General features: G+C 38.4%; 1 protein-coding gene across 2 annotated transcripts in view; it reads left to right on the top strand.

Moving 5' to 3' along the window:
• Palld (palladin, cytoskeletal associated protein) overlaps positions 1-14,440 on the top strand; it is a 330,283-nt gene that overhangs the window by 157,818 nt on the left and 158,025 nt on the right. For both annotated transcript variants that reach the window (XM_042700109.1, XM_042700102.1), the window contains exons 8-9: positions 5,763-5,882; positions 8,068-8,410. In XM_042700109.1, coding sequence (XP_042556043.1) covers positions 5,763-5,882; positions 8,068-8,410 — 463 coding nt within the window. The remainder of the gene's footprint in view (positions 1-5,762; positions 5,883-8,067; positions 8,411-14,440) is intronic.

Here is a 14,440-nt window from a genome sequence, read left to right as displayed (position 1 = left end):
GTGGAGAGAGTGGGCATCCTTGTCTTGTTCCTGAGTTAAGAGGAAATGGCTTTAGTTTTTCACCATTGAATATAATGCTGGCTGTAGGTTTGTCATATACAGCCTTTATTGTATTGAGGAATGTTCCATGGATTCCTAATTTTTCCAAAACCTTCATCATGAAGGGGTGTTAGATCTTGTCGAATGCTTTTTCTGCATCTATTGAGATAACCATGTAGTTCTTATTCTTGCTCTTGTTGATGTGATGAATAATATTAATTGATTTGCGTATATTGAACCAGCTTTGCATCTCTGAAATGAATCCTGTTTGATCGTGGTGTATGATTTTTTGGATGAATTGTTGAAGTCGATTGGCCAAAATTTTGTTGAGAAGTTTTGCATCAATGTTCATCAAAGAAATGGGTCTATAGTTCTCTTTCTTTGATGAGTCCCTGCCTGGTTTTGGGATGAGGGTTATGATGGCTTCATAGAATGTGTTCGGTAGTGAGCTTTCTCTTTCAATTTCATTGAAGAGTTGGAGGAGTATTGGTGTGAGCTCTGCTTTGAAGGCCTTGTAAAATTCTGCTGTAAAACCATCTCGTCCTGGACTTTTCTTAGCTGGGAGGTCTCTTATTGCTGTTTCTATTTCAATGCTTGATATGGGCCTGTTAAGATAGTTTAACTCATCTTGGTTTAGTTTTGGCATGTCAATATTTGCTAGGAAAAGGTCCATTTCTGTCAAGTTCTCAAACTTATTAGCATAAAGTTTTGAGAAGTATTCCCTTATAATGTTCTGAATCTTGGTTGTTTCCGTGGTGATGTTTCCATTCTCATCTCTGAGTTTATTAATTTGGGTGTGTTCTCTTCTTTTTCTGATAAGATTTGCTAAGGGTCTGTCAATTTTGTTAAGTTTTTCGAAGAACCAACTCTTTGTTTTGTTGATTCTTTCTATAGTTTTTTTGGATTCTAATTCATTTAATTCTGATTTAATTTTGATTATTTCTTTCCGTCTACTGGATTGGGGTTTATCTTGCTGCTCTTTTTCAAGGAGGTTTAGATGTGTCATTAAATTGTTAGTTTCAGATCTCTCCAATGTGTTTATGTAGGAGCTCAGAGCTATAAACTTGCCTCTGAGTACTGCCTTTGCTGTGTCCCAGAGGAGCTGGTAATTTGTGTGTTCATTTTTGTTGAATAGCATGAACATTTTAATTTCCTTTCTAATCTCTTCCATGACCCACTCATGATTCAGCAGTGTGTTGTTCAGCCTCCATGTGATACCGGAGCCACCAGTCTTTTAAACACTCATCTTCCTATATGATGGAGTTTACCATTTTTTAAGTCCTTATTAAATATCAATACAAACATTACATTTGCCTGCAAATGAATTGCTTTGAAGGAAGCAATGTCTCCTCAAAAACCTAAGAGACCCAGTAATCCTATCCCTGCTTCCTCCTGACTTTCTTCCTATGAGTTTCTGCAAAAAAACAACAACAACATAATAATAAAATTAGGTTTTGTTTGTATTTAGCCAAGTGTTAAGTACATCCAAGGACTTGAATGAGATTCAAGCCTGCCTTCTGGGAGATAGTACTATAACTAACTAACTTTTAGGCAACTGTAAAAAAGCAAAGAATTTAGTACCAATAAAAATAGTTTCTGACTTAGTAATTTATTATATGCCCTCAAGTAAAAACCTCAGGAAATCAAACTTAGGAAAATTGGATTAAAATGGATCATAATTAAAGTTATTAATAACTTTAAAGTTTTCCACTTATGCTGGAGACAATTCTTTACTACAGACCAGTAAGCCCCAACTCCCTTTATTTGACATGAATAGTCATTTCCTGATTTCCACTCCTTACCAGAATTTATTTTACAGATGTCTTAATGGTCTTTGTTCAAGTAAGATGCTACCAGATGAAAATTCAATATTACATCCTGGCTCACTCATTTCTTCGTGGCTTTCTTCATTTTATAATGTCAGGACCATACAAGCTATAATGACCCTTTCTCTGAACAAAACCTGCTCCTGGGAAGGGCGAATGACCCTAGACAAGAAAAGCCAAATAACTTTTGAGGCATTAAACTAAAATTTTAACCAATAAAAATCACTATGGTCTAGCAATGTTTGAATCACTAAAATAATATACAATACTTTTTCCTTCTCTGTTTTTAAAAAGTCTTCTCTAGATGTGGAGTTGGTTATCTACTAGTTATATCAGGTCTTCTGTATCTTATTTTATACATGCAATTCCTGAATATTCATATAAAATGACTTTTGCTCAATCAAATTAGAAATACACAAAGTATGTTTGTAGGAAAATCAGTCTGAAATTCTGTAGACAATAGGCTTTCTGTAAATCAAACATTATTACCTTCCTCCAATTCATATTTCATTTGTACACTTACTAAAAATAGTTACAGAGAACCTGAGGTGTGCTAAATGCTGAGAATAGATAACCATCAACACTACAAATGGTCTCGGCTGTCAGAGATTATTTCCAGTCAAGGAACCAGAAATTAACAAACTGTATTATGAATTATTTTCTGATTAGTTATATACTTAAGCTCACCTTCTTTACAGATTATCACTCACAGTTTTGACCACTTACAGTAAAAAATATAAAAATAAATAACTAAAAACAAATTACAAACATGTTTAAACCCTCTGCTCAGTTTGATTCAGAGAGACTCTGGGTCAGTCCCTAATTGTGCTTAACATTGTTAAAATGTTTGTGGGACCCACTGTGTGTTTTCTGTGCAAAATCTACTCGCTGAAAGCAAATGTTGCTCAAAAGACAAAGTAAAAGGTAAAGTACTTAATTTAAGGCATCAAGGGATAGTGTTCAATTTATTGAAAGGTAGCATGTCTTTAGTGGAAGCTGAGTAACATTTGGGGGGAAAGAATCAAGCATCTGCTCTACAGTACTGAGCTCTATGTGTCCTGAGCGTGTGATATTTTTCTTCAATGTAATCTCCCTGGAATCATGTACCTATGGGTACCAAGGTACCCACTGTATGGGTACCATTGTAGTTGTGATACATGCCTTCATGGAAAGTTCCTATCCTAAAACCACATGTAGGTGGTAAAATCTGACCAAGTCCAATTTAGAAAATTAAAAATAAAATCTCTGAAAATGTAATGTTTACAGAAGCATGTAAGACTGAGTAGGAGGGCTTAAATCTTCCATTCCCTTGCTTCCCTCCAAGTTCCTTGTGTCTAAGCTAGGAAAACATGCAAAACAACTGGGGGGAAAAACCATATGCCTGTGGGAGGCGAGTGACTTACCTTTAGCATCTGGGTTGTAGCACTAATTGGCCATGGCCTTGAGAGAATTCCTTTGGACCAATCCTGAAGAAATAAGAGATTTGAGCCCGTCACTCTGAAATCCCTGAGAGCACTTATATCCTAAGTTTTATTTACCCTTCTCCAGTTAAGTCTACATTTAACTCCCTCTACAACCATATGAATTCAATTAAAACATTCCCAGTCCCTTGCACCCCTCCAGTTACATCTTACTTCTCAAACGATTAATCTTAGGTGAAACTCCAACTTGAATTATTTCCACACTTTCTATCTTCCTCTTTAATTAGAAAGCCAATAACTGTGTACAGTACTGTCAAAACACAGAATTACCTCATGTTCTCTGTTATTCTATTGTTTTTCCTTCTATTTAGTGAAGCTTTTAATCAAAAAAAGTTGTGTCCTTTAAATGTAGAAGTACCTCTTCAATGTGCATCTTGAAAGCCTTTTCTTCATTTGTCAAATAGTCATGATTAATGGACAGTTATTGAACCTGGAACTGTAGCAGATGTTACAGGAAGTGTTGTTAGCTGCTTGACCAATCATACAGTGAGTGGCAATTATCCTTTCTTAAATAGACTAAAACATAGCATATACACATGTGCATGTGAGCACGCACACACACACACACACACACACACACACACACACACACATCCCTAATACCTCAACATGTGACTGAGTTGAATATGAAATGAATTTCCTTCTGTGTGTTCTAATTTTAAAAGGTTTAAAAATCCACTTTTTAGGACAAGCTTTTCTATATTTTGCACAAGGTAAAAAATATCATCTGGAAAACATATTGGTTAAAACTCTTTGGCCCCAACCCAGATCTACTGAATCATCCTCTCTCGAGGAGAACAGAAGACTAGGAAATCAGCATATTTAACAAATGTTCCAGGTGATTCTTATCATCAAACAAGTCTGGGGAACACCACCATAAAAGTCAAGGTCCAAAATGTTCAAGAAAACCCACACAAAATCTCATAACAGTCCCTCTCAAAAATGCGGGAAAAAAAAAAGCTATCCAGTCTCATTGAGGATTTCAAGTACCTTCGCTGTAGTTTATACAAAATTAAATCATAGCTAGAGCTTATGAGGACCAACTGCAGAATAGACACAAAATGAGTGTCATGGATGCCAGTTCATTCTTCGGCACTTTAGTTTTTCCTAAGTCTCTCTACACAGAATCACTGATTTTAAAATATCAAAATCACCTACGTGTCAATCACACGCCGCAGTTTTACAGGGTTTGTTCATGGGTTCTTCCCAGTTCCCACAGTGCACCTCTCATGAGACAGGGGTGTCTTTGGCATCGATGGAGACACTGAAGTGAGCTTAGGTGAGCTTTTGTTGCTTTCCTGTCCGTCAGACTGCAGCTTCCTGTTTCATGGGATGTAACCTTGATTTGAGTTTTCTTTATGGAAACACAATATTGAATCTCTAAAACACAGTGTGTAACCTAAGTCCAAGACAAGTTCTACCCCCCAAAAGTTGTATTTTTCAAAAATGTCTTGAAATTTAAAATGGAAAAATTAAAATTGAGAATTCAGAATATAGAATTAAGATTTATAGACCATTTAAACATTCCTAAGGAAAAAAAGAGAAAGAAGTCTAGTACTTATACTTATTTCAGGCTCCTGGATGGACTAAAAGTCTAGTTGACTATGCAGTATTTTTAATTGGCCAAATGTTAGCTATACTAGAATTATCCCTAATTACAAAGACTGGATTTCTTTTGCCTCTTTCTGCCATTTTTCATGATAGCTTTTCCTTTGAGTCTGTAAAGATAAAACCAAACATAGTTTCATGAATTAGTTTTCTTTTCCTTTGAATACCTATTGTATTATTATACCTATTATATTATGATACCTTTGTATTATGATAAATTCATAAATTTGTATTTTGAACAGATAATACAAATGCATGATACAAACTTTGTACAAACACATGAAGTAACAGAAGATAAAGCAGGTGTACAGTTCTCTACATTTTAAATAATGATGTTAATAAGTTTCACAGGTGGCTTAAACCTATAATCCTAGCTATCCTGAGATATGAGGATCAAAGTTCGAAGCTAGCTTGGTCTGAAAAATCCAAGAAACTTTTATCTTCTAGCTAATCCACAAAAGACTAGAACTGGAGCTGTGGTTCACGTGGTAGAGTACCACGCGTGAGGAAGAAAACCAAGGGACAGTGTAGAGGCCCTAAATTAAAGCCCCAGTACAAGCACACACACAGAAAAAAACAAGGGTCTTCAATTTGAATTTAAAAGAGAGCCCTAAACACTTACATGTCAGCTGATATCTAGACAATATTTTGAGACGAATTTCTTCATGTACGTCATTGATAGTGAAATTGAAGGAAGATAGCTTTATTCTAGAAGGCTGAAATGTTTGCTCTTAAGAAGATTTGGGGGAAAAAAAAAAGTGGTTGGAAAAGAAAGACTCAGTGGTGACCCTGTTCTCTTCCCTTCCAGAGGAGATTTGCACCCTTGTCATCGCTGAGACTTTCCCCGAAGACGCTGGCATCTTTACCTGCTCAGCAACAAATGAGTATGGATCAGTGACCAGCACTGCCCAACTAGTTGTCACTTCGGGTATGTGGTTCTGTGCCCCAGTGCTCTTTCTACATGTCAAAAGCAACTGTCCCAGGAGCACTCAGCCTTTAGGAATGCTGGTGGTACCTCCAGGAGTTACCCCCAACAATAAACTGTTTTATCTGAAACAAAGGCTTTGGGGGAAGGCTATGAAAGGGGGTAGAACTGTGGATAACAAGGCACTCATCTTTGGGGCTGTTTTGTTTTGGGGGGGGGTTATTTTTTTTAATAATGCAGTCTCATTTGGGGAAACAATGGAACTGGTTTTCTAAGTCTTTGTGGTAACCTGGAATCCTCTCCACCTAGAAGTCATCTAGTAAGTCAGAGTGCAGTCATGCTTCTCAGAAATGCCGGTGTATGAGGTCCTGAGACACTGGTAAAATTAGATTGTAGTCTGGGCCACTAAACTTCTGGAAAAAAATTCAATAAAAAATCCTAGTGTAGGACAAGAGATGTAACAAGTGATAGAGTGCCTGTCTGGTACATGAGGTTCTGAATTACAAAAGAAGGAAGGAAGGAAGGAAGGGAGGGAGGGAGGGAAGGAGGGAAGGAAGGAAGGAAAGGAAGGAAGGAAGGGAGGGAGGAAGTGTAATTCAGAAAAGCAATAAAGATCTTAAAAGTCAAAGTTCAATGATAATTTATAACTTCTAAATAAAGCAATATGTTAGGGTATTGCAACCAATACTCAAAAATAGATGGACATTTTCTAAACTCAAAAAAACATACCACCAGGGAAGGCATCCTAAAACACCACATTGCTTTTATTATTTCTTTTACTTGGCTATTTTCTACTATTATTAATGAGCTTTCTTCAGTTATGGTGATTGGCCCATCTCAGTTAGTCAGCTTACAGAGTTGGGTTTTTTTGGGTTTTTTGTTCTGTTTTAAATCTCTTGATGAAGCCTGGCCCATAGTAATACACACGGCAGGGAACCAGTAAGTGGAAGTCTGCTGCCTGAGACTGAGTTGGAGAACTCCATTGCCATTTGGTTCCTGGAAGAGCAAGAACTCAGGGCTAGGTGGCAGCAGAGGCATGACCAAAAGTGGCTCCAGGGCTGAAGGAGAGTGGAGATTGTATATGCTTTTCCATCTCCATTGAGAAAGGCAATGAAAAGGAAATGGTTAACATGAAGGACTCCCGTAGGCATTCCGTGGAAATGCTAGGGTCATCATTGGAGTCATAGAGGAGGGTGTATTGGACATGTTCATTTGCAGTTGGCTAGAAGACTATTCCATCAAGTGGCTATGCCAGTAGTGGGGATCTCAAAGAACAATAATAAAAGAAGGTCTGCTGAGATCTGGGAAAGGTGAGGGGAATATATATATATATATGCATATATTTTTATTTATACATACATACACAGAGAGAGAGAATATTGTGGATAACAAAATAAAGTCTCCTTTCTTCCTTCCACTGTCACTGAGGCTTGTATTCAGGGCTTTAACACTGTTCCTTAGCTTTTCTGCTCAAGGCTGGTGCTCTACCACTTGAGCCACACTCCATTTCCAGGGTTTTTTGCAGATTAATGAGAGATAATCATGTCCTAGATTTTTCTGTCTAGTCTGGCTGCAACCTGGGATCCTCAGATCTCAGCCTCCTAAGTAGCTAGGATTACAGGTGTGAGTCACAGGAACTTGGAAAAAAAATAAAACCCCACAACAAGCAAACAAAACACCTCTTTTCTATTTAGTTACAGCTGTGACAAATATCTGGTGTAGAAACTGTTTCATGTGAGAGGAAAAGGCATTCATTTCACTGATACTAGAACTTTCCTTTCCTTCACTTTAAAATAAAATGAATATCCACATAAATGTTTTATAGCTTGAGCTACTGCGCACAAACATGGATCGGTTTCCAGTAAGCTTCGTGGACTGAAAAGTGAGAAGCGAAAGCATTTTGGTTGATACTCTTTGTGTAGTCCTTTTTTATTATTATTAAACCGAGTTCTACCTTTAGGTTTTATTTGGAGTTAATGAATTGATGAGTAGTTTCTCTGTGTATGAATTCAGCTGGGAAATGAGACAGGTGGGAGACACTTGAAGTAATCTTGGAAAAGCCAGGCCTACCAGCTGGCAACGCTATACCTAGTGAGGGCAGCATCCCCCTCTAAGAACAGGAGACCTATGATGGCGAGAAGATGACTTGGTGAAGTGGTAGCATCTCCCTTTTCTTCCCTTTTCCTAGCCAACACTGAAAATTGTAGCTACGACTCATTGGGATATGCCAACAATGACCACTTCCAGCACTTTCCACCGCCCCCTCCAATCTTGGAGACGAACAACTTTGAGTTGGCATCCAAGAAACCATGTGAGATCCAGCAGGTGAACAGCCCTGACTTAGGACTCAGCATGGCAGCCCTTCAGATGCAATTCAGTTCTGCCGAGAGGGAAACCAACAGAGTCCACCCCAGCCATGGAATGAATGGACTGATGAATGGCAAGGCCAACGCTAATAAATCTCTTCCGACACCAGCGGTCCTGCTTTCACCCACCAAGGAGCCACCGCCCCTGCTTGCCAAACCAAAACTGTGAGTACTTCTGCATACTTCTATAATACTTTCCATACTCCTGCTACTTTCCTCTCTGGTTAGAAAACACTTTTTTTTTTTTTTTACAAAATTCAACTACAGGGCAACTTGTCCAGGCAAGTTTTCCCTTACTGATGAAACCTGGATCTTAAGGGGGATGCTTCAAAAAAAAAAAAAAAAAGAAGGAAGGAAGGAAGGAAGGAAGGAAGGAAGGAAGGGAGAGAGGGAGGGAGGGAGGGAGGAAGGGAGGGAGGGAATGAAAAGCTCAGTTAAATCTTCCTTTTATTAAAGGCTGTAACTAGTTTTGAATGTGAAAATAATGCATGAGTTCCATGGCCTTCCAACTTGTAGCCAAGCGTGTAACTGCTCCCAGTAAAGATGAAAAAGGTGGCTAGGTGAACTTGGCGCCCTCTAGTAAAATATGATCAAATATTTTCATTCTAGCACTCAGTAAGGAGACCTGATAAAGACAGGAGGAGACAAGTCAAATGTGAGCATGGAAATTCAGTGTGTAGATCCTGGCAGAAGGAGTGAAACCAGAGATAGGCTTGTCAGGAAGAAGAGTAGAGTATTCTTCTCAACTCCAGTGACTTGGCTCCAGAATTCCAGGGAACTGCATAGTTCCACCTTCCTATTTGGTTTCTGATATTTTCTTAGGATGATAAGGATGGAAAAGCTTGCATGAGCTATTTCCATTGGCACTGTGCAGCAGAGTTATTAAAAATGGAACCATTACAATGTCAGAGAGAGGTAGAAATAAGTGAACTCAAAAAGTTCTATCATAGTAACTTCAGTTAGTGCTCTGACAGAGGTCAGTCAAAATGCATGAGCTATTTAGAATGTGTAGGCACTCAATTGGCCCAAACCTAGGAAACTCCCTTGCATTTCCCCAATAAGGTCTGGTGTTTGTGATTTGGTGCAAGAAAAATTCCTAGAAGATAGATATTATTCTTTGTTTCCCTAGTCCTAAGCATTCCATGTTCTTTCTATGATCGGCTCACTTGTTAAAGGAGAAATGATTATGATGTGCTTACATTAGAATAATAACCTTACATTTTGACATTCCTCTATCATTTACCAAACCAACCCCCAAAACATTTTTAATTAACAAATGGGCAGAGTGTTATAAAAAATATAGTCTTCTGAACAATCTCATGTCATAGTTTCAAAAATCTACCCAGCACTTAATTTTGTATTTTCTTCTGGTTGTTTTTTTTTTTAAAATATGATAGAGCTACTGACTAAAGTTGCATTAAATAGTGAGAAAGGCAACCTATGTCCTGGCTCTATGTAGAGAGCTTCAACAGGCAAAAGACGCTTTTAAAGAAAATAGCAGCCATAAAAGAGACTTACTTATGGCACCAGCCGTCAAATTAATGGCCACTATTTACTTCTTTCCTCTGTGTATTTCAAATATGTGTTTGTAGTGCTCTTCATGAGACAGGTCCCTGCTTTCCTGGGAAAGAAAGGGTGATGTGTTTAATGAGTGGTACTTGACTGGTTCTTGATTAAGTGAAGTTTATCTACTATAACAAGCCATCATGAATTGGTGATAAATCAAGGGAGAGTAAACATGAAAACTTGTTAACGGTCCTTAACAGCTCTTCTTATCTCGGGCATCTGAACAATTCTGTAGTTTTTAGCTCTGATACCTGTTTGTCTGACGGGGGCATGTCTACAAATACAGGCAGAACAATTTTGTGGTTATTAAGGGGACAGGTAGCTCAGGCACAAATGTGAAGAGTAACATCATAATGTGTTTACGAGACAGATGTCCGATGTACAATAAGACAATAAAAAGAGATAATAGTGTGAGATCGAAAGGAGGAAATTTGGGAAAAGGCAGAACAAGTATGTAACACAAAATCTGGCGGCCGAGAAGTAGTATTTACCTAGATTTTATTACTGTTCTTTTTTTTTTTTTCCAAATCTTTGAGTGTCTACATATTTCCCTAGAGCTTTGCTTCACAGTTTTCATATTGTATAATTACTTGCCTTTAGCCAGGTAGAAGATAGTACATGATGGATGGCACTTTATTTTTTTTAAAACTTTTTCTTGGTTGGGAAAATTTAAAATAATTAAAATATAATGCTTTGTTTGCATTATAAAATCAGTGCATGGTGATGTGACAATTCAAATAATGCAGAGGCAATTAAAGAAAAATGTTCTGCTTGTCTGGCCCTCTTGAGGTTACCTGGCCTACTGGTTTGGTCTGGTCTGAAAAGGTTTGCTCTTGCTTTACCCATTGCATCCACTGATGAGAAAACATTACGATATGTCATATTCAAATAAATCAGAGTAATTAAGGACCCTAAGTAACTGAGTGAAATTCATAAACATCTAGAATTTCTTTCAATACATTTTAAACAATCATGAGATTTGTTGTTTTATGATCAGCTGTGGAAAATCTATTGTTTGCTTTCATCTTTATCCATCACCCTGTGATTTTTACTTCCTTTGATAGAAAGAAGTTCATCCCTGAGGGTTTTATGATATTTAATGTTTATCATTCCGAATCAACCTAGTAGGAAATAATTAGAAGGGGAAAATAATACAAAGTACTTGTTCTTGAAAGAAGTTAATCTGGCCATGGTATTTAATTTGTTAAATACTTGTAGAAATGATCTTGTTTTTGTTTTGACCTTGGTTTTTGTTTTGTTTGTTTTGGTGCCACTACTGAGGCTTGAACTTTATTCACTTAAGGATGGGGCTCTACAAATTGAGCCATAAATCACTTCTGCCTTTTTGCTAGTTAAGTGGAGAAAGAATCTCATGGTCTTTTCCATTCAGAAGAGCTCTGGACCTGATGCTCATATATCAGCCTCCTGAATAGCTAGGATTACAGGTAGGAGCTACTGGTACCTGGCAAAAGTGTCATTTTCAAAAAAAACCTCCAGTTATGATCATACAAAGTGGGGGGGGGTATTTAAAACTGTCATGAAAGGATATAAATATCATAAACACTTCTCTAAGCCCTGTTATTAGATAACATCTTCAGTTATCTAATAAAAATCCTCAACAGTACATTCATCATCAGTAGACTTTGCAAGTACCCCAGACCTCCCTTTGGGTCTGTCCTTCCTGCCATCAAGGGGAGTTTCCTGGCTTGGTGTCATGGCGGCAGCCACTCCATTTTCTATAGCCCCAGTGTCTGCCTCTGACATGGCACCTCAAGTACCAGCTGAACATAACCAAACACAGGTCATTTGATAATCTCCAGAGGCGCTGCACAGTGACCTTGCAGACTGCCTTACCTCCTGCTGGGAGACCAGAAAATCACCAAGGACTGTAGGAGAAAAAACACAAAAACAAAACAAAAAAAAAACAAAACATTAGTTCTGTGACTCGGTGGCCAATATTCATAATCTTGTGTGACACTACCAAGAAAGCATCATGAAATCATACGTGTTGACAGCAAAATAGGAATGGACATAAATCTAACTTATTGCCTATTTATCCACTTCTTTCTCTACAAATGATGCCTGAAGATTCAAAATAAATGTTGGGCTCAGTGTGAACCATTCCGGGTTTTCCAAATAACACAAAACAGTTCTTTAAAGGCCTGAAAATCCAGTCAATGGGAGGAAATCCTGGGAGTGTTCAACTCAGTGGGTGATTTGAAAAACATACAGAAAAGTATGCCATGATTTTTTTTATTTTTGTCAGTTGTGGATCTTGAACTCAGGGTGTGGGCACTGTCCCTAAGCTTCTTTATGCTCAAGGCTAGTGCTCTTCCATTTGAGCCACAGCACCACTTCTGGTTTTTGAGTGGTTAATTGGAGATAAGAGGCTCCTGGGGACTTTTCTGCCCAGGCTGGCTTCAAACTGTGATTCTCAGATCTCAGCCTCCCAAGTAACTAGGATTACAGACATGAACCACCGGCGCCCGGCCTTGCAGTGATTTTTTTCTAATGAGCTTACCTTCTCTATCCAATCATACAATATGTAAATAAAAATGCTATTTTCAAATCCCATTAATGTCTTTCTATTGTGGGGTCTTCTGTCTTATGAGAGCAAGAAATAGAAGCTATACACAGAGAGAAAACAATGAATAACAGAAAGGGAAATGACTCTAGGGTGAAATCATGAGCAACTCTATGAACCCAGGAATTGTCAGCTCAGCAGATAAAATTATGATTATTTGCCACCCTCATGCCAAAACTATATACACTGCCATAAAAGTCCATGCCCATATGACAGGAAGAATGATAATAAAATGTTTTAAAATGTTTTTCCACACTAAAATCAATGGCTCTTATCAATTGCCCTCTCTCAATCTCTAAAGAAAAAGGCAGCATCATTACTTCCTACCTTAAAGGAAAAAAAAATGGAGCCAGGCTCCCACTAGTGGCTCATGTCTGAAATCCACCTACATGGGATGTTGAGATCAGGAGGATCACAGTTCCAAGCCAGCTTTGGCAGAAAAATACACAATTACACAGTCGAATGTGACTCCTGTCACCCAAGCTATTGTGCTATGTCGGAAGTGAGAAATAGAGATTGCACAGTTCATATGTCTACCCAGGCAAGAAACAAGATTCTGTCTCATTGATAACCAGTTCAAATGAGCTAGAGGCATGGCTCCATGCAGAGCACCTGCCTGGCAAATATGAAGTCCTGAGTTTAAAATCCCAGTACCAAAGAAGGAAGGAAGGAAGGGAGGAAGGAAGAAAGGAAGGAAGGAAGGAAGAAGGTAGGAGGCAGGGAGGGAGGGAAGGAAGGGAAAAGTAATTTTAGGTTAAAGTAGGCACTCCAAAATAATTGCATTTTATAACCTTGCTTCTTTCTTTCTCATTGAGTCCACACCAATTATTAGACACTCAACTGTCTCTGCAAATTTTATCTCAAAAGAGAGCATTTCTCATAACCTCTTTCATGCCCATACAGCAGGATTTTTGGTGTCAGTCTAATTCTAGGCTGACAAAGCAAAGCTGTGTCTTCAGAGCAATCAGCATAGTCAAAATAAGACAGATATCTCTTCATGGCAGATGCAGGAATGGGGGAGGATGTGTGTCAGAGAGGGAAGAAAAGAGCAGTCTTGGTCACTCTTTATCAGTGACTCAACTCTGTTAGGACTTCTATATTTGGAAGTTCCTTATGGGTTCTCCCAGGCACAAATATCAATACAAATTGTGCCCTCGCCTGGAATATTCTATTACTCCCTGAATGTTCTTCTAATAACTGGCTTCTTCTTGCCTTTCAAATCTCAGCTACTTCCCTGACCACCCATCCTAAAGTAGCCACCCAACCACACTCCAGGAAAGCATCCCCTTTAATTATCGCAGAGCACATAATTATTTCTGACAGTGTATGTACTTGCCTTCTGGTTATTTGTGTTGCTTTCCCTCCAGTATTGTAATGTAAGCTCATTGAAAGCTAGGCCTTGGATTCCCTCTCTCCCCACAGTCTAAAGCAGGGCTTGGTGCTTTAATACCTTGTAGAGTAAATGGGACATTTGGGAGGACTAGTGGGACATGTTCATTCTCTAGTACACATTTGCAAAGCCTGTCAGCAGTGTCAGTACAGTAACACTGCTGTTTCAAGGTGTGTAGACTTGACATGTTAACACCCCTCATCAGATGCCAGACTTTTGATGAAGGGCTAAGGCCTTCTGTGTTACTCCCTTCCTGTCCTGTTTATCTTGGACCAGAGCTCAAACCCCAGTGTGTGGCTTGGGCTGTGTAATTTAGCAAACTGAACATTTTTCCATCCTTTAACCTCTACTAGCTAGGGTTCAAGATCTCTTTGACATTTTACTCTTTGACATTAGAATACAGGGGGTTGTCTAGGTTCTAAACTAGCCTGAGCCTTACCTGGTAGACAAAAGGAAACATGAAGGACAAAGAAAAGTGAAGCAAAATGGCCTATGCCAAAATATATGACAAGTAGCCAAAGAAATGTAATCATCAAATAATTATGAGAAAGTTCTTCAATATACATAAATGCCTCTTAAAATCTGGTGTGCTTTGGATTTCCTCACTGTTATTAAACACCTGCAAGGTATTGGGAAATGCTGGGTGCCGGCACTG

Source organism: Dipodomys spectabilis, unplaced genomic scaffold (genome assembly GCF_019054845.1).
Source record: "Dipodomys spectabilis isolate Male_0828 unplaced genomic scaffold, ASM1905484v1 ptg000009l, whole genome shotgun sequence".
Lineage (NCBI taxonomy): Eukaryota > Metazoa > Chordata > Mammalia > Rodentia > Heteromyidae > Dipodomys > Dipodomys spectabilis.
This window is presented reverse-complemented; position numbering and strand designations above follow the sequence as displayed.